The sequence below is a fragment of the Manacus candei genome, unplaced genomic scaffold, assembly GCF_025592945.1.
Source record: "Manacus candei isolate 608988 ecotype Guabito, Panama unplaced genomic scaffold, ASM2559294v1 h1tg000046l, whole genome shotgun sequence".
NCBI lineage: Eukaryota > Metazoa > Chordata > Aves > Passeriformes > Pipridae > Manacus > Manacus candei.
Genome location: NW_026138094.1, coordinates 1,318,907 through 1,337,779, shown reverse-complemented (window position 1 = coordinate 1,337,779; position 18,873 = coordinate 1,318,907). Strand labels below are relative to the sequence as shown.

The window sequence follows — 18,873 nt, the reverse complement described above, 5'->3', positions numbered from 1 at the left end:
TGAGATGCTGCTAAAGGCTGTATCCAAACCAAAGGGTTGTGTGGGGGCAGGTAGTGGATGGTCTCCCCATCCAGCGGCTTTCCCAGGATGGGGCCATGGTGCTGGCAGTAGGTCACATCCCTGCCCTGTCTAATGCTGGAGAGGCAGTGCTCTGTCCCTGTGCCATGGGAGCTCTATCCTGGCTGGCTCTGACAGGCCCCAGGGAAGGGGGCTGCTTCTGGCTTTTGAAGGGCCCAGTTTTATCCCTTCTTACAGCTGGAGCTGCCCCTGCTCCTGCCCCTGCATGTGCCAGGGCCCTGCTGCCACCACATGGTGCTCCCCTTGGGCACATCCTGAAGGTGATGGGATGGGAACCACTTTGCTCCTTTACTAGTCAAGTGCAGGATCCTGGTTCATAGGAGCTGGAGTGAGGCTGATCTGAGCTCCTTAATGAGCTGTAGTGACAAGGCTGTGCCACTGCACGGTTCAGCTCTGACAATTCCAAATTCTCCCCTGCCCTGCCTCCAGCACAGGCAGGCAGATATGGAGGTCTCAGATCACTGGTGTCTTCAGAAACACCCTCAAGAAAATGTGGAAGGTGCCTCTGCTGCCCCTGGGTGCTGCCTCTTGCACGGATCAGCTCCGTGGTGGAGCTGGAGGAGCCAAGCCCTACCCCGTGGCACCCCCCGCTTGCCCAGTGCCTTCCGGGGGGCAGTGGTGGAGGGCAGGACCTTGGTGCCCAGGGGTTCAAGCCTGGGGGGTTCTGCCCCAAATTATCCCCTCTGAGTTCAGCTGCAGCACCCCCAGGAGCTTTGAGTGCCAGGGCAGAGTGGAGGGGCTGGATGCAGGGGCACAGGGATGCAGCCTCAGACCAATGAGGCTGCTTGAGCCCTCTCACATGCCGCAGAGATGGGGTAACCCCCTCTCCCACCCCCAAAAATCACTGGCCACAGCTTTTGGGGGGTAAAGGACCAGACTTGGGGGGAGCAGGAAGAAAAAGCCACCCTCACAGGTTTGTGATTGTCTCTTAAAAAGATTTATTCTCCCTCCTTGCCCAAATGTACAAAGGCAAGAAGAGTACAGTTTGTATATATATATATTTATATATATATATATATAAAAAAACAAGGAACTCGGTAATAATGTACACTTTACAGAAGGGCAGAGTCAGGAAGACTGAAATGAAACCCAACACAGCAACGCCAATGGAAACAAGAGCTATAAACACCAACGGTCCGACGCCCTGGCCAGGGGCCGGGCAGTGGGGACCCCCCCAGTGCGGGGGCCGGGTGAGGCCCCACGGGCAACAACTGACCCAGAGAACCCAGATACGTCAAACCTCAAACCTATTCTGCATAAACGGTTGTTTCATTTAACACCTAAAGGGAGACTCAAGTGGGACCCAACTGGGAAGGTGGGGAGCAGCCCCCTGACACCCTTCGACTGCCAACAAAGCCCGTGGCACCCCCCAAGCCCCCCCTGCCCCAACACCCTCCTCTGTGCCCCTGGAGCCGCTGGTGGGCCCCGGCCGTGCTGGGAACCAGGCTGTGCTGGGAACCAGGCTGTGCTGGGAACCAGGCTGTGCCGGACCGGCCGAGGCTGGAGGTAGGAGCAGCCAGTGGGACACTCCTCCACGGGTGTGTTGTGGGGCTCCCTCAAGCACCCCGACCCCTCCAGTCCCCAGCCCCGTGGCTGCGTGTGGCTCTGGAAGGGGCGCGGGGCGGGTGGAGCCGCCGCTGGGCACAGCCCACCCTGTCCCTGCGGAGCGTGCTGGGGCACACAGCCCCGCCTCCTTCCAAAGACAAGGAAGAGTGGGGGAAAAATGAGTCGAACAAGAGCAGGCTGGGGCCACCGCGCTGCCAGCACCTGAACCAGGGCCGAGAGAGCCAGAGCCTCCTTTCCAGCTGGGTACAGTGGGATGGGGGAGAAATGGGGAAAGAAAACAAAACCCAAAACAACAGCTTTCAAACAATTGCTTTTTACAGTATGTACAGAGCCCGGCGGGCAGAGCATCCCCGTACAGCGGCCCTCGGGGCTGGGTGCGACATGGACACACACACACGACCGAGACCCACGGCCCCCATGTCCCCCCAGCCGGGCAGCAGGAGAGGGGGGAGAGCTGGGGCGGCCCAGCCGCTGCGGGGCCGAGGTAGAGCATCGGCCCAGGGAGAGCTGCTCTGGGGCTGGGGGCAGAGGACCAGAAAGCCCCTGTCCTCGGTGCTGGGGAACAGCCGGGAGCAGGGACCGGCTTCCTCCAGGGCCTGGTGCCCCCAGCCCCGGCACGAGGCCAGAGCAGGGACCAGCACAGCCCCACGTGCCTCTGGCAGAACCTAAGTGTGCTTGTTCTTCGCTGCGCCCTGCCCACGGCCTGGGGGAGCCGCCCTAAAAGCAAAAGGTGGATAAAAAGGGGAGCTACAGCCACCCCCCAGCAGGATATGCTGCCCCAGGGTTCGGGGAGCATTTGCCAGGGTAGGGGGGCAGAGGAAAGGCTGGGGGTGTTGCCGAGTTACAGCTCAGAAACCAATTCGAAAGTGACGGGCAGGAGCTTCGGGCAGGTCTGGACTGTGCACGGCACGGGGTACCCCAGCAGCCCCAGGTGGGGTGACAGGCACAGCCCCCAACTCTGTGCCCCACTCGCCCCCAGCCCCATGGAGCCCTGGCCCCCCAGGGCAGTGGCTGCTTCACTGGGGCAAAGAGCTCCCCCAGCTCCCTAGCCCTGCTCCAGCCATTGGCCACACCAGTGGCTCCTGCCCATGGACACAGAGCAGCGGGTGCTGTGGGCTGCAGGACCAGATGAGGGACTGGGAGAGGGAGAGCTTCACATGCAGCACACCCCCGTGCCCCACGGCTCTCTCCGGCCAGGCTGACACCACCTTCAGGCTCACAACAGCCCCCCCCAAGCCCATTGTGGCTCCATGTGAGCCAGCCCTTCCTTTCCTGAGACCCCACAGCAGGCTCAGCCCCACACTCCGAGCCCCCGCCTGCCCCCAGTCCCATCATGAAGCAGCAGCTCGAAGAGACACGGTGGGGTCCCAAATCCATCAAGAAACCTCAGTGCTTCTGTTTCCTCTTCATATGCACCAGACGGGCAAGACGCCTCCATCCCGAGCGCTGGTGCCCAGTAGAATAAATATTTCCGCAGGCACCAGCTCACCCACTCACCAAAGGGGGTGTGGGGGGCAGTCAGTGTGTGTCCGACAGGGGGGAGAAGACAGAGTCTGCCTCGGATCACGGCAGGAACGTCAAGCAGAACAATTAACACCATTCAACTGATGTCTAAAGGAGTCTCCAGCGCTTCCCCATGTGAGCCAGTCACATGTCTTGTACAGCCCAGGCATCCCGGTGCTTCACGTCCTGCCACAACCCAAGGGCAAGTCAGCTCCCACGAGCCCCTGGGGCGATGGGCGGACCCTAAACCCTTGAGGGCACCCCCTTCGTGCCCATCCCAGCAGGAGCAGAGCCTTACCGTTCTCACCTCCGGGGAGGTGGGTATAGGGAGGGAGTAGAGCCTTGCTGGCTGGCAACGATGGCTGTAGAGGAGAGACCTGCGGAGGAGAAGTGGCGTCAGGATCCAGCAGCCTGGGCCAGGCACCCAGCCAGACCAGGGAACAGCACAAGGGCTCCCACGGCCCAAGGGTGGGTCCAGCTCCCTCCCAGCTCCCCTGAGCCCGGCCCCAGCTCTCACCTGTTGCATAGGGCAGGTTGTACTGTGCCGGCAGCAGCGAGTACCCGAGGTGGTGGTGGTGGTGATGCGTCGAGAGCAGGCGCTGGGAGGGCGATGTGCGGGGTCGGTCGCCGCTCCGTTCTCCTGCTCCAGCTCCCCCGACGCTGCTGCAGCTCCCGCTGCCCCCCACCACCCCACAGCCACTGCGGTCCCGCTCCTGAGATGTTTTCTCACTTATCTGGAGAGGAGAAAGCAGACACACGCTTAGGGACGTGATCAGCCACCCCAGGGCACATCTCAGGGTGATACTCCCCACCTTTGCCCAAAGACCCCCCATGAGGTGACCAGGCTCACAGCCCAAAAGCCATGGGGAGGACACAAGTCCTGTCTGAGGGCAGCTCTTTTCTCACCATGTCCAAACTCCGTCTCCCAGCTCAGCCCAGCAGAAGCCATGGGATGGAGACAGCCCCTGCATATCACCCACTAGCTCCAAGGCTATGGACAAGTGTCACCAGGTTCCTGCAGGGTTTGGAGGAGCCCCAGTGCTTCCCTGGGCCAGCCCTGCCCACAGGTTTGGCTGGTCCATCCCAAAGGATTTGTACCGTGGTAATACACCATGGCTGTGGGTCTCCCACAGCAGCAGGTACAGCAAACCCCATGGCAGGCGGAGCTGCTCCCAGCTGGGTACAGAATCCCAGGACTGTTCCACAGAGCTGGGCGAAGCCAGTGTGCTCCTGACCCTCACCGTGGGTGATTTGCTCTTGTAGTGGCTGGCGTGCTGCTGCAGGATGTCCAGGGCCTTGGACTCTGAGCTGGATTTACAGCTCACGCTGGGGCTGGCTCGGGACTTGTCACTGTCATCACTGCCGGATGCCTTGCTCCCGTACGGAGAGAAGGAATAGCTGGAGGGTAGGTATGATCCTGGGGGGAGAAAAGCAGTCAGAGCACAGGGAGGATTCGGGCAGCACAGTGGGAGCACATGGCTCTGTATGTGTGCGAGAGGATGTCCTGCAGCTGCCCCCCATCCCGAGAGCAGGGACAGCTGGGAAGGGATGTCCCCAGGAAGGCCCTGGCTCCCTACCTGGGTAATTCTGCATCATGACGGTGGGCATGGCGCGGTAGCTGGGGTGGTTGGGGTCGTACGACTGGCTGTAGGAGTAGCCGTGCATGTAGGGGATGTAGGACTGGTGCTGCGTGAGGGGTGAGGACACAGGGACATGGACACTGGGCCTGGGGTCCTTCCCCACCATGCGAGGCTCCTCAGGGGGGGTCAGCTTGCACTCGGAGCTGGTGCTCTCCTTCCCGTCCTCCTTGGATGTGGCTTCTTTGCTTCTACTCCTTTCTTCCTTCAACTTTCGGTCCCTCTCCTCTTTCCACCGCTCATCCTCCGTCTTGATGTCCGAGTACTTTGCCGGGTACACATACGTCCACATCCGGGGCTCGGCTTCCTGCAAGAACAGCCAACCATCAGAACACCCGCCTCCCCCCAGCCCTGCCTGTCCCAAACCCAGCCTGAGTTTGGAGGAGACCAGTGAACTCCACTCCCCTTCCCCGGGCTCTCCTTGGCCCATCCGTGGCCTCACAGCCCCATCCCTTTTCTGGGCCCCAAGGGAATCTCACAGAGTCCCACCACAAGCAGAGGACAACACGTGTTCTCCAAGGTGATGGTCCCAGTAGAACCCTGTGGCAAAGCCACGGTGAGGGGCTTCCTCCAGAAGCAAACACCCAGCTGGGCTGGTAGACAGGGCAGGGCATTACCTGTCTGTACCAGAGCACAGGGTCCACCTCCGCTTGCCGGCCACACTCAGAGCCAGCCTTAGTCTCGGCAGCTTCCTTCCCGAGGTGACTGGCCTCGCTCAGCTTCACCTTGAGCCCCTCAGCGACCTGGCTGCCAGACAGCTTGGACGAGTCCTCCAGCTTGGGGATGATGACAGATTTGGCCATGTCAGGACCTCCCTGCTCCTTGGGCTTGTTCAGCCCTGACTTGACGAGGTCTGTGAGGCTTGGGGCTTTGGTCAGTGTCGGTGGCATTGGTGGCTTCTGCTTCCACTCCTCTTTGAGCGCTGCCTCCCTCTCTTTCAAGCCCAGGTCTGCCTTCTTCTCCAGTCCCCGCTGCTGCTGCTGCTCCAGGCTCTGCCGCTGCTTCTGCTGCTCCTCATACTGCTGGCGGTAAGCAGGGTTGGTGCTCAGCAGGTGAGCGTGGTAGCCCTGCTCATTGTAGCCGTAGGGCGGCACGTAGGCATACTGGTTGTAGTAGAGGGACTGCATGTACATGTTGGGGCGCTGCTGGATGACTGAGGGCTGCTGGCTGGAGCCACCACCAAGCTCTGCCTTCTTCTCTTCGCAGCCTTCGCTCTTCACCTTCACGTCTGGGTTCTCCTGCTCCTCGTCCTTCTTCAGTTTCAAGGCCTGTGTCTCAGCCACGGACTGCCCGCCGGGGTTCAGGGGACCTGGGCTAGCCTGGGGGTAGCCTGGGGAATAGTACGTTTCAAAGCCTTGGTAGTAGGGAGACTCTTTGCTCTGAGGTTGTGGGGGGAAAAGAGCTTTTTTGGCGCCTTCCTTGACCAACTGCTCCGGATCCTTTGCCTTCACGCTCTCCAGCTTGCCTTCCCCGTCCTCCCCAGCGTCGGAGATGTCTGAGTAGGCCGGGCTGTTGGTCTTCACTGAGCTGGCCTCTGCCCCGTTCTGGGTGACAACATGCAGCGGGGTCAGGGGCTGGGCTGGGTTGGTGTTCTCCAGCCTGCTGGCACCACCGATGGAGGGGCTGGGTGCGTTGTCGGTGAAGCTGTAGATTTTATCCGCCTCAGCCTTGATGCTGGCGAGCCGGCTCTGGTGGGGGTCAGATGAACCATTCAGCAGCCCCTCGCCTTTCATTCCCAAGTCGCTGGATTCCCCCCGGAAAGGGCTCTTGCCTTCCTCCGCTCTGCAGGCTTTGCCAGGAGTCAAAGGGTTTTCCACCTCCTTGGGCTCCTTCTTCTTCTTGTCTTTCTTCTTCTTTTCCTTGGAAGGGGTGAGGGCAGGGTTGACAGTGAAGGGCTCTCCCATCACTGTTGGCTTGGGCTGGATAGGTTTGAGCTGGGGGCTGTTGGGCATGGTCTGGACCACGGTGGTGGCGAGGCCGGCGGATGAGCCGGGGCTGGCGGTGGTGAGGGTGGCAGTCTGGAAGGTGTAAATTGGCTGCGGGGGGATGGCTGGTGCAATGGGTCTGGCAGACTTCAAGCTTTTGGAAGGGATCTTCTCCTGTTTAGCACCAGAGGCCTTCTTTGACTTGTCCTTATCAACACATCGCTTCTCCAGAGAGTCAAAGTCGTCATTACTCGTCTCATCAGCCACCGACGGACCATCCTCAGAGCCATCATTGGACAGAGCACCTGGGTCCGTGTCCCCCTCCCCACCCACCTTCTTCTTACAGGGGACCTTGGTGCTGAACTTGCTGGACGGGGAGGGGCTGTGGGGCTCCATCAAGCGCACCTTGGGAGTGGCCGAGCGAGCCGGCGAGAGCGAGCCCTTCTGAGAGCCGGCGGCCCCATTGCAGCTCCCGACGTCGGCGTGCAGGGAGGGCTCCTCACCATACTCACTGTCCACGTCCGCCTCCAGCTTGCTGTCGTCGTCTGTGTGCGCGTGGGCCTGGTGGTACTTCAGCCCGTTGATGTGCTTGTACTTCTTGTTACAGTTGGGGTGGGGACAGTCGATGAGGATGGGAGAAGGGCAGTTGCGGTCCAGGACAGCCGGCTCCACCTTGACCGTGGCAGGCGGCACGGTGGCCGAGCCCATCGAGTTCGTGCGGATGCGTTTGCTGCCCTTGGAGTCCTCCGAGCTGGAGTTCACCTCCATGTCAGAGAGGGGTTTGCTCTTCCGCTTGGTGACGGAGGAGGGACTGGCCTTCACGTCTTCGGCTGTGCCACCAGGTGGAGTGCGGTGGTCCGAGGAGTTCTGGCTGCCCCGGCGCCCCTTGCTGTTGGCTCCTGCCCGGGTCTTGCTGCTGTTACTGGTCCCTTTGCTGTCCGAGGCGGCGGCCGCCTCGTTCACTGGCGTGTTGCTGTTGGGGCGCATGCGCTTGCCCCTGCCCCGGCCATTGCGCATCTCCAGGTCGCTGGTGGGAGAGTCACAGAACCTGCCGGGAGGAGGACATGGAAGTTTTAATGGAGAGATGGTCATGCCCGTGGCACGGTGGGGACCCCCTTCTTCCCCTTGCTACCAATCCCATAGACTCATCCCCCCACTGGCCAATAAAGAGGAACTAGAGAGGTCCACCAGGATGTGCTCAACCATCCTCACTTCCCCAGGACAACAGACCTGTGACTGTGAGGGCAAAGAGCCACGGGAGCAGCTCATTTGTGCAGGCAGGAGATGCCAACCCCTGTGGCAGCCCCACAGGCACAGAGCAGAGTGTATGGGGGCTGTATGGGGCTGGGTTTGCCCTCAGTGCCTGGAAGCCCCCAAAGCCCACCACCCACTTACCGGGGAGGAGCCCAGTCGTGCTGTGTGCAGTCCAGCAGCGTCCCCACGTACGTCTTGTTCCTCCAGGTGACATTGACCACCAGCATCCCTGCAAGGCAAGGGGAAAGGTTCAGATGGGGCCAGGTTTGATCTAGCAGTGTCAGGGACCTGCCTCTTCAGATAGGCAGGAGGAAGAGCTCAGCTCTAGCGCCGGAGGAAGGCAGACGAGGGATCTTGGGCTTTTGGGAGAGGTGAGACTCTCTTTTGGGAGAGGCTGGAGTGGCACCAAAATGGAGCTAGAGACCTCTCAGCTCATTCCCTCTCTCAGCACGGCTCTGGCCGGCATCCACTCAACCTCTCCTCCTCTTCCCTATTTTCGTGGGGATGCTAAACCCAGCCATCCCCAAAAGGCTGTGGGATCTGGTGGGGGGCTGAAGATCCACTATAGCTGCATGTGCATTCAGGTAGGGTAAGGAAGGCAATCTCTGGGGAGTGAGGGCTGAGAAGCCCCCAGGGGAAAAGCAGAAAGCCCTCAGCAAGCCTGTGGGCCCCAATGTGGAGCTGCAGACACACCAGTGGGGCTGTGACACCCTCCGAGTGTGGCCATGAATCTCATGGCTCTCTGGAAAATGTCATTACTGCCACTAGATGGCAAGCTGAGCTCAGCATTCCCGCTCAGGCGACTATCCCTGGCAGGAAAACCCAATCCTGGTGGAACAACCCCATGTTGCTTTGCTCCAGCATCTCTAGTGACACCCCTTTGCCCTATATCTCCACCTGGAGAAGCATCTGTGAGGCCACATCCTCCTCTTTCAGAGCAAAAGCATTCAGAAAACTCAGGGTTTCAGCTTTCTCCCACTAATTCAGAAGAGGAGCAGCCTGGCTCACACCCATGCCAAGGCCGTGGACTCTCAGCACCACTTTTGGGAGGCAGAGGGGTCTTCCACAGCATCCCTCAGCAGTGGGGCACCTCCTCCCTGCCATAAATTGCTGATTTCCACACTAGTAGAGCGGATTCCGTTGTGCCAAGCACGTTTATCCAAGCAAGGTAAAACTCGGGAGATAGGAAACGCGTTCGCAAGGGTTGATGAGCGCAGCGAGATATACGGCCCCGGGAGATGGATGGAGCTGAGGGAGCCTGGAGCAGCTGTGCCTGAAGCGTGTTTATAAATCTCAGCCCACAATCCCTGTTGTGCTGTGCCAGCAGCCAGCTGCAGACTCCGGCATGGATAATACATGGAGCCGAGGCCCGACATGTGGGTTTCCCTCAGAAAGAGAAATGAAATTCAGACCTTCTCTTTCTCCTTCTCCTCCAGGAAAACATTGGGAGCAGGTCATGGGAAGACACAGTGCCAGCACACGGCCAAAACCCACAACTGGCTCATCCCTGTGAGCAGGAATGGCTGGGTCCTGCCTTTGGAGGAAGGTGCTGGGGACCTGCCTTAACATGGACATGGGCAAGATATGATGATGGAGATGACCTGAGATAGAAACCATGGCCCCACACATGGAGGGATGGATAGGAAGAGGGGAATGCTAGTCCCAGGTATCCCAAGAAGGGCACATGGAATGTGCTCTTCTATCTCTGTTCCTCCTAATGCAGCGTTTTTTTGGCAGGCAGGAGCCTGTCCACCTTTCCTTAAAACCCAAAGAAGCTGCTGGCTGCATCCTGTGCCCCAACCCAGCCCCACCATTCCCAGGACACCCCTGTGGGGCTGCTGTGGGATGCTCCCAGGAGCTGCCCAAGGACCTGGCAGCCACTGAGGAGCAAGCAGCCCTAACCTGGACCCCACCCCTCCCAGTCCCTCTGCCCTCCCTGCCAGTTCAATCCCTCTTTGAGCTGGCGAAGCCCACCTGCGCCACTGGAAGTTAATTGCATGACAAGCCACTGGAGTCCCTTGTGTATCTCAGGGCCAAAGTGTGATATTAGAAAGGAGGTGCTGGCGTTTTTTCACTCCCTGCCACCACAATCACAAGAGAGAGATGAAAGAGGAAAGGGCGAAGCGAGCCAGCACCGTCCCTCCCTTCCCTGTTGGAACACCAGCCCTCCAACACACATCAGCCTATATTTAACCCACTCTAACCAATCATACCAAATCCCTTCCTAATCCTCCAACAATAACCCAGGACAATTTAAACCCTGGGATAGATCCTAAGCAGCTTTTTTCACCCACCATGTCCCCCTCCCGTGGCAGAATGATGGGCAGGCACAGGCATGGCAAGAGTGGGCAGTAAGGATGTAACACTCCCGCGCCTCCGAGAATGGAGATGCTCTTGAAGAAGAGGAATCCCACTTGGATAACTCCAATCCCACCTGGTTTCATGGGAAGATGACACCTTTGAAGCTCTTAAGGAATCAACACCACTCAAGTCTGGGTGCAAACCACTCAGCACCCTGGTCACCAACTGTTCCCATCACTGCACAGTCATATTCTGGCTGGAAAAATTAAGGGTGGATGATAGTGTAAGGTTGCCATCCAGGTTGGCAATGTATGAAAAAATCCTGGGATTATGCAGGATGGAGGACAATGCTTTTTCACTCGAGGACAGGAGATGCCGCTATAACCAGAGCCAACACATGCAGCCGACCAGAAGCAACCAAAGGAAACGTCAGGGCTCGTCTTCTGCAGGGCTGGCTGGATGTGAAATCCTTGCTCCCGACGGTGGCAACCATCAGCAGCCAGCAGAGAAGGATCTCTGTGTGAGTTCACTGAATTACCACAGACTAAAAATATCGGGGCTGTGGGAAATGGCAGGACGCCTCCAAGGCATGCTCCGAAACGGTGGCTGCAGAAGTGAGGGGTAATGCAGACGGACAGGCAGACAGGCACAGAGCTTCACGGTGGGATGAGGAGCAGGGGAAAAGGGAGGGGAGAACAGAAACTGCTCTCATGGCACTGCCAGAAATTTGCAAGGGAGAATGATTTTGTGCTCTCTGCCTCAGGGATATTCAGTTTATCCCTCCTGGCATGGCCATCATAAGCCTCTCCTGATTTCCATCCAAAAAAACCCATACAAGCTCTCATCAGCTTTGCTGCTGCCCGTGGGGGTCTCTAGCAGTCCTGGGATTTTCAGGCAACTCTGCAACTCTGGGGATTTTGGGTTGAGGAAAGTCACAACAGAAGAACAGACTGATGGGGACAGGGAGGTGGGGGAGCCCCATGAGTGGGGGGGTGCCGATGCTCCTCTGCAGTGCTGTGTGTTCCAACCCCCAGCCCGGCTGTGCCTCAGGTTCCCCACTGAAGGTGCTGCATCCTGGAAAGCGATGGGGCTCTTGCAGACCTGGAACCAGCAGTGCCGGCGCTGGGAGCTCAGCAGAGACCTTCCGCAGGTCTCCTCAGAGCACCTTCCCCCAGCAGATCCTCCAGTCCCTGAGATGTGCAGAGCAGGGCTCTTGAACATTCCTGCTTCTCGTTTCCTTCTCCCAGATTTTGCAATCTGTGATGTCCTTCTCCCTTGGAGCACCATAAAAAACACGTAGTTCCCAGCTGCCTCGATCCGGATGAGTTTTTCCATATGGAACAGATAGTGAAGCAGAGCGGGCAGAGGAGGGCAGAGGTCCCCATTCCAAGCTAGACATCCCAGTCTTCCCCAGCATGGTCCATGCACTCCTCTCTTCCCAATAGCTCAAGTGCTATTTCTCAATATGCTTTTTCCACGGGGAACAACTTCTGTGCTCACATCAGGGGCCACTGCAGCACTCAGTCCTGCACCAATCATTGTTTCAAAAACAGTTTCCCAGTAGGGAGAGGGGGAAGGCAAACTGGGCCCGTCCCTGTCCTCCCAAAGCACAGGGCAAGAAGGGAACCCCACTGAAAGCAGCTCACAGGAACACAGATTTCAGTTCAGCTTCCACTGAGGATAAAGGCAGTCACAGTGAGGAGCAGCCAGGGATAAAAGCCAACAGCTTTGTTCTCTGCATGGAATAGCGATGGGAGAGCGGGAGCAGATGTCCAAGAGGAGCGCATGGATACCTGGCTGAGATGACTGTCAACCAGCCTCCACCACTGCTGCTCTCTCACCTTTGTGCTTCCAGGCTTTTTCTGCTTCCAGACACAAGTACAAGGAGCTCACCCCGCACTTCCCAAGGCAGAAACCTCCAGCACCCCAGCAAGGCTGGAGGGAAGGCCGGGTTCCAGTGCTTGCCGTGGGCTGCTGAGCCACCTATTCATCCCTGTGTTCCTTGGCAGAGCCTCAACAGCAACGAAAACCCATCAAAGAACCTGGGAAAGCAAACCAAGCTGTGCGCAGATGAGACGAGCTCCAGTGGAAAAAAAAGATTGGATTGGCTTGGCAAGAGAGCCGAGAGGCTGATCTCCCGCCGAGTCGATTTTGAGAGCTCTGCTGGTGTTTTTTAATCCAGCAGGAGATTTCTGCTGCCTCCCAGGGTTTGAGCGTTTTTGTGACAGACCTGCGGGTTGCCAAGCAAAAATGAAGTCAACTCTGTTGAATTCCCGTGCCGGCTGGCACGGCCTTTCCCCAGCACCTCCGGAACAAGTCAGCTCTTGTCGAGAGGCAGAGAAATGGCAGCTCAGATTTTTGCCCGCTGTCTGAGCAAGGAGAGAACACAACGAGCGGGGCTGACGCAAGTATTGGCCCGTTACTCCCTTTGCCGGACGGATTACAGGCCGCTCCCACACGGCTCCTCTGTCCTGACCACCCAGCTGGTGGCGGGAAAGCCCAGGACGTGCCAACAAATGGCACAGCAGGGACATGGGAAGGAAGGGACTGCCACAACTCCACTGGTGGAGAGCGAGGAGCTCTGTGACACTTACCGTCCTCCGTCTCCTGCCAGACGATGCCCTCCAGGTTCACGCTGGTCCCGGGCTCGCAGGGGCCCAGGCACTCGGGCTCGGTGGCCAGGGCCACGTCGCAGGTGTTCACTCCCACCGAGCGGGTGCGTACCATGATCTGCTCGCACGGCGACGAGATGTCGTTGTTGACCACAGGCACGAGGAGGTGCAAGGGCAACACCGCGGGCGTAGAGACCGGAGACTCCATCTGTGGGGAAGGAGAAACACGTGGTCACCGTCAGGAATACTGTCGGGAATATGGAAGGGAGAACAAGTATCAACAGGCATCTACGTTCCTGGAGAACCACAAGCCCAGGGCTGCCACCTTCAGTTGACGTCCCACACCCTGTCAGAGGACAAGGATCTCACAGGGCTGTCCCACCCTGGTGTGCCCATACCCACGTAACCCTGGGGAGCCGGCGCTTTGGAGTCACAGAGATCACACCCAGAAATCCTGCAGGAGATATCTGTGCTCCTGCTTGAAAGAGCTTCTGCCAAGTTCCTTCCCCAACGGCTTCTGTAATCATCCCTGCTGGGGATGCCTCTTGGCTATGGCTCAGATGTTAATGCAGCCAATGACTTTGGACCTGATGGCTCATTAGAAGAGCTTCTGCTCAACTGGCAGGACAGGACAAACGAGTAGTGGTCTCCTTCCAGCACCAAATCTACCCTATGACCACCTGAAGACGCAGTCGCTTGGATCATATCCCTCTTCCCTGTGCAAGTGTCTGCTTTAGAGCCTGATCCAGCCATTGTGCTCTCCTTGCACATGGAAACCACATTCCATGACCAGAGCTGGGCTTGGAAAGCCAACAAGCCAACATGCCAAGTGAAAGCCCAGCCAAGCCACCCCGCCGCTGACAAGCCAAGATCCTTGGCTGCTCTGCCACGCGAGCAGATTACAGTAATGTCAGGAGCAGGATGGCTGATGGGCTGATTCTGCACTGGCCAAGGGAAGGGCTGGGGGGGTAACTTCCTGTCCTTCAGGGTTCACCAGCCAAGCCAGGCACAGCCAGCCAACCCCTTGCCTTGGCTCATGAGGATCTGCAGCAGCTGTGGGCGAGCTGCTCTTCCTCAGCTCAGATCTTCTCTCTTCACCATCTGGATCTGGATCAGATGCTGGGCAACCTCAGAAGAGAAGCAGGCTGAGGAAACTCATCACATCATCAGCGAGCACTCACCTGGGCTATGGTTTCAAGCAGGGGAAGATCCCTCTAGAGCACCCAGTATACTACACCCAGAGAGTCCCCCTAAACCTCTGCTGAGGGGAGACCTGGAGAGCCCATGTTCATGGTCACCAAATGTGGGTACGACACCAGCCTATGACCACTTCCATCCTTGCTGCTGACTCCCACCCTGGTCCTGACCAGCTGCCAAGTTCACCTGCTCCCCTCTCTTGCTCCCACACCTCTATCCTTTAATCTGACTCCAGCAGAACCTTGCACGTCCAACCTCACCCGCCCCACACGACACAGCAAGTGGTTAGAGAATCCCACCTCCTCACCAACTCCTGACCCCACAGAGCCTCCCTGCATCCCCAGCGACACAAATCTCTAAGCATAGGAGCAGGGAGGAGAACATCACATCTGCCAGTGGCTTCTGCCTGCTCCCACAGGGGTGGTTGTGGGCAGGGGGTGCAAATGTGACCCTCGTGGAGAACTGTGAGACCTTCTGGCTCTGCCAGTGCAAGTGGATTTGCTCTTCCAGCAGGAGAACACAAAGCATCTTCTGTCTGCAGCCCTCTCCTTGTCCTCCTGCATCCATCATCTCTCCAGACAGCTCGTCATAACACATCCACCCCACTGGGCATTCAAGGTGGCCCATAGGTCTGAAGCAGCAGTGGCTGGACTACATGTTCCCCTCTGCCAGCAGTATAGCTTGTGTTCCACAGCTCTTTTCCCCACAATTACCTCCAACCTCCCACCAGCAGGACCAACTCTCCCCCAGGAGCCCAACCTCACCTCCAAGGCTGCCCAACTGCATCCCATGGGATTAGAGGAAGGTGGTTTTGGCATAAAACAACCCCAGGAGGCTGCCAGAGGAGCTGCCAAGAGGCTCCCACCCCCCAAAAAAATCACCCCCCCAAAACACAGCAACCTCATCTCGCGCATCTCGCTGGATCCAGGACAAGATGCTCCAAGGAAGCGTGAGGCTCCTTTGAAGGGGCTCCTCAACGCCACATTTTGCAAACCACAAGCCAGTCTCCAGCAATGGGAGAGCCAGGGAGGAACCAGGCAGGATTGCCTGGCTCAGGTGGGCACCAGGAACAGCCCAGGGGGTGATGGGGACCGCTTGCCCCCATTTCCTCCATCGCCCTGGGAGCGGCGGCTGCATGTGCACGTCAAAGACCTGTGGGTTCTGAAACCGTTCAGCTTCCTTCCACTCTGCAACAGAAACCACAGCGCAGCACAGGAGCGTTTAATTACAGTTCCAGCTCTGCTAATTATCGCCCGGTCACATTCGTAATCTGCATTATGCCATGGTGCATAATAAGCAGCTCGCTGAGATCTCTCTAATAAGCGAGGCGGCTTGATGGGATTTCATATCTCACCCTGCTCTGGAACAAATAGCCTCTTTCAGCAGCTGTGGGGAGACAAGGCGGCTCTCCTGCTCCCTCGCCCAAAGCTCCAGAGCAAAACAAGAAGGCCCAGGATGGTTCTTCAGGGGTGAGGGCAGGAACAGAGGTTCCTCACTGGAACATATCCGAAAAAAGCCAAAAGCCAGGCTGGAGGACAAGACAGATGGATCAATTCCTGGATTCACCTCCCCCCCTGCATGTGTCCTGGTGGCACAGCATTTCATCCTCCTGCTTCCCCAAGCAAGGTCAGGAGATGCAGGATGGCTGGGGGAGCCCTGGGTACCATGGAGCAGCTCTGCCAGCCACTCTCCCCCTCGGTGAGCACCCAGCTCCCTCCACCTAGGGAAATGCTGGCAAGGGGGTGGTGGGCAGCACTCAGCCTGCAGAGCAGTGGCTTTCACATTGCCTCTGGCTGTCAGGGATACACTAGGAGAGATCCCTGGCTCCCAAAGCCAGCCCTGTGCCTTCTGGCCATCCCCCTTAAGACTTCTAGGCCCTAAATCCCCTCTGCAGAAGGAAAATTTATTTCTCTTTCCAAGCTGGGTAGGCTCTAAGGTTAAATGCTGGCTACACACTCGCTGCTGGAGGGAGCTGGTGTGTCTCCAGCCACCCCTGTGCAGGAGTTACGTGGGGTGAAGCCTCCCGGTGCCGGCGCTGGCCGTCCGTGGCCACCCGCCGCTGCCTCCCCTAATGAAAGCCCTTTGTGTTTCTGGTGGAGGCTTTCCCATCACGAGGAACGTGCTTTCACCACCGCCGAGGACAGAAGTGGAACTGAGCCAAGCCTGGGCGGCGGCGGCCAGAACAGGCGCTGCTCGATGGGGGAAAAGCAAATCCAGGGAGAGTCCGAGGCAATACCGCCGGCACCACGTGATGCCGGGCTCTGGGGGGGGTAATTAAAACCTACCCCTTGTTATAGCCCCCGCTGGAAGGTGGGATGGGGTCCCACATGAAGGGAAGCACAGTGTGGGTGCTGGCATAGGGAGATGCACACAAAGCAGCTCCTGCCATCTTAGAGCTGTGCCAGCAAGGGTTCGTTAGCATCAGTCATTAAAGGGGCACCACAGCACCAATTAGCTATTGGGAGAAAGAGGGTAAATCAAACATAAATACACCCCACAAATTTTGATGCTGTCCCCTGAACCACCTAGACCACTCATTCGTATTTATAAGAATTTTAGTTTGCCCCCAGTAATCAAAGTCTGGCAAGAAAAGTGCATTCTGGAGCAATAAGAGCCAAGAGTGATGCCAAAACCCCAGAGAAGAGCAACCAGCAGAGATGTTTGTGGTGCATCTACAAGGGCAGAGAGGATGTGAAGTGTAGGGCACCCCCAGAGCTGCACCCTGTCAGTCAGCCAGGACCTTGCAGGGCTCAGAGTGAGATCATCAATGCACCCAAGGTGGTTCTAGGCTCCAGTGAACCCCCACGTGAAGGAGCTACGCCGTGCATGGCCTGTTTCTCTCACCTAGAAGCTCCTTTCACTCCTGCAGACATAGAGACAACAAAAGCCAAGAGGGAGCCTTATTACTGGTCACAAACTCACAGCTGTGTGTGTGCCAGGAGACAAAACATGGACCAGAACTGCTCCATCAAGGTGCACTGCTGGAGGCTGTAGCCAGCATGTCCCATGTCACTGCATGTCTCAGCCCAACCTTTGAGACCTTTGATGTTGTCACTCCTGCCCTGCTCAGTCACCACATCCCCCATGGATCCTTATTCAGAGTAGGAGCTGGGAACATGAGCTTCCAGCTCCATAGAGAGAGATAACCAGGGAGCAGACAGATCCAGATGACAAGAATCTTTGGTGGGCATCTCAAAACCTTCAAACCATAGCACTCACGGTGCCTCTTCCCCCCTGCTGACCGTGGCAGGGATTTCAAAAAGTCTTTTCCAACCTGACCTCCAAAGCTGGGTATGCAGAGCATGAAGACAAATCCCTTTGCTGGCTCTGGTGCCCACCATGCCTACGATTCCATCTTGAATCCCCTTGCAAGCAGAGCTCCCAGTCATGTCCCCCAGCAGCAACATCCTGACACACTGGAGGTACTCGAGGCAATTATATGGCGTGGAAAAGGCTCCAGAAGATCCCCTCCCCAAACAGCACAGGTGGCACCAAACTCTGACTGTTTGCTGGTTGAATTTCTCCAGCAAGAAAGCAGCCAATAAGAGCTTCCAACAAATCCACACATGCAGGGAAATAATGATGGCACAAGCAGCAGGTCCAAGGATGGAGCTGGAAGTGTGGTCTGGGGCACTGATCCCTATGCTGCTGCCTGTTGCTCTTCCCTCTTGCTATAGTAGGAGGTTGAGGTTGCTGACACCAAGATGTGAAAAAAGAAATCTGTTCTAGAAGACAGTTTCCCTTCCTTGGATAAACTCCAGCTCAAATAAGCAAAGCCAGTTATTTCTATGGACCACAGGAACACAGTCAGGGAAGACACTGGGTACCTTAGTTGGCAAATCCAAACCCACAGGACAACAAGGCAGCTGCTCCAAGAAAAAAGGACTGACATTTCCGACAGCCCCCCTAGCAAGAAGCAGTAAATGCCACGAGGAAGGATCAATACTTCCATGTGCTCCCACATGCACACAGGGGAGAGGGCTCAGCATCACACTCCTTGAGTTTGTTCCACAGAAGACAGGAGAGCCTGCAACCTCCTGGCCAGAGCCATCACTGAAGAGCTGGGCAATTAGGACAGGAAGTAAGGATTTTTAAGGAGCAGAGGTCCCAATTTCCCAGCCCCAGGCTGGATGGGAGATGGTGAACACATTCCCAGACACTCCGGACTGGTTCTGCCACCCAAGACTTTCACCATCTCCCTGAAACCAAACCAGGAGAGGCCAATTCCCCACCACAGTTCTTGGTAACTTGTGCCTGGTGCTCCTCACCATCTGCTCCCACCCCCCAGACACCTGCTTGAGATTCATGGCATCTCCCAGCCACAGGGTTGCTGATGCCAAGGTGTAACAGGAAGGCTCTGCCTACAAAAGGTGCTTCCCTGTCCTCTCCCGGCCATGACAAGCACCCCAGCTCTGAGGTGCAGGAGGAGGTTTGCCTCCACCCATTCAAACTCCTTTCCTCACTAGCAAGTCCCTGTAGAAGGGCCAGAGGAAATGGTGGCCAACTCAGACTCATCTTTATCTGAGCACTTTGGGGAGGACCTGGCTGGGGAGGCCTGACCTGGCCTCACGTAGGCAGGTCAGAGGAATCAAAGCCTGGAGGAGGATTTCTGCACAAATCTCATGGCCCCAACGCCAACACCGTGTGTATTCCCCTGGGCCTGAGGCCTGATTAAAGGACCCGCTCTTTTTATCTTATCCAATACACTAAATTGGCCTGGAGTCTTTTTCTCCACAGTCTCTTTAGGATACAGTTTGGCACCACTGAAAACAGACGTGGCTATAGTTAATGGGAATATCG

The 18,873-nt window shown here is 57.4% G+C and overlaps 1 protein-coding gene across 3 annotated transcripts in view; it reads right to left on the bottom strand.

Annotated features, from left to right (window-relative positions):
* Nucleotides 1–1,935: 1,935 nt before the first annotated feature.
* The window catches only part of ZNF609 (zinc finger protein 609), a 61,425-nt gene continuing 44,487 nt past the window's right edge, over nucleotides 1,936–18,873 (bottom strand). For 2 of the 3 annotated variants that reach the window (XM_051796382.1, XM_051796381.1), the window contains exons 3-9: nucleotides 12,859–13,084; nucleotides 8,105–8,192; nucleotides 5,402–7,757; nucleotides 4,725–5,091; nucleotides 4,389–4,564; nucleotides 3,665–3,881; nucleotides 1,936–3,524 (exon numbers count right to left, since the gene is read on the bottom strand). In XM_051796382.1, the coding sequence (XP_051652342.1) occupies nucleotides 3,451–3,524; nucleotides 3,665–3,881; nucleotides 4,389–4,564; nucleotides 4,725–5,091; nucleotides 5,402–7,757; nucleotides 8,105–8,192; nucleotides 12,859–13,084 (3,504 nt within the window). In that variant the 3' untranslated portion in view covers nucleotides 1,936–3,450. The remainder of the gene's footprint in view (nucleotides 3,525–3,664; nucleotides 3,882–4,388; nucleotides 4,565–4,724; nucleotides 5,092–5,401; nucleotides 7,758–8,104; nucleotides 8,193–12,858; nucleotides 13,085–18,873) is intronic. The other variant, XM_051796380.1, reaches the window with a different exon arrangement.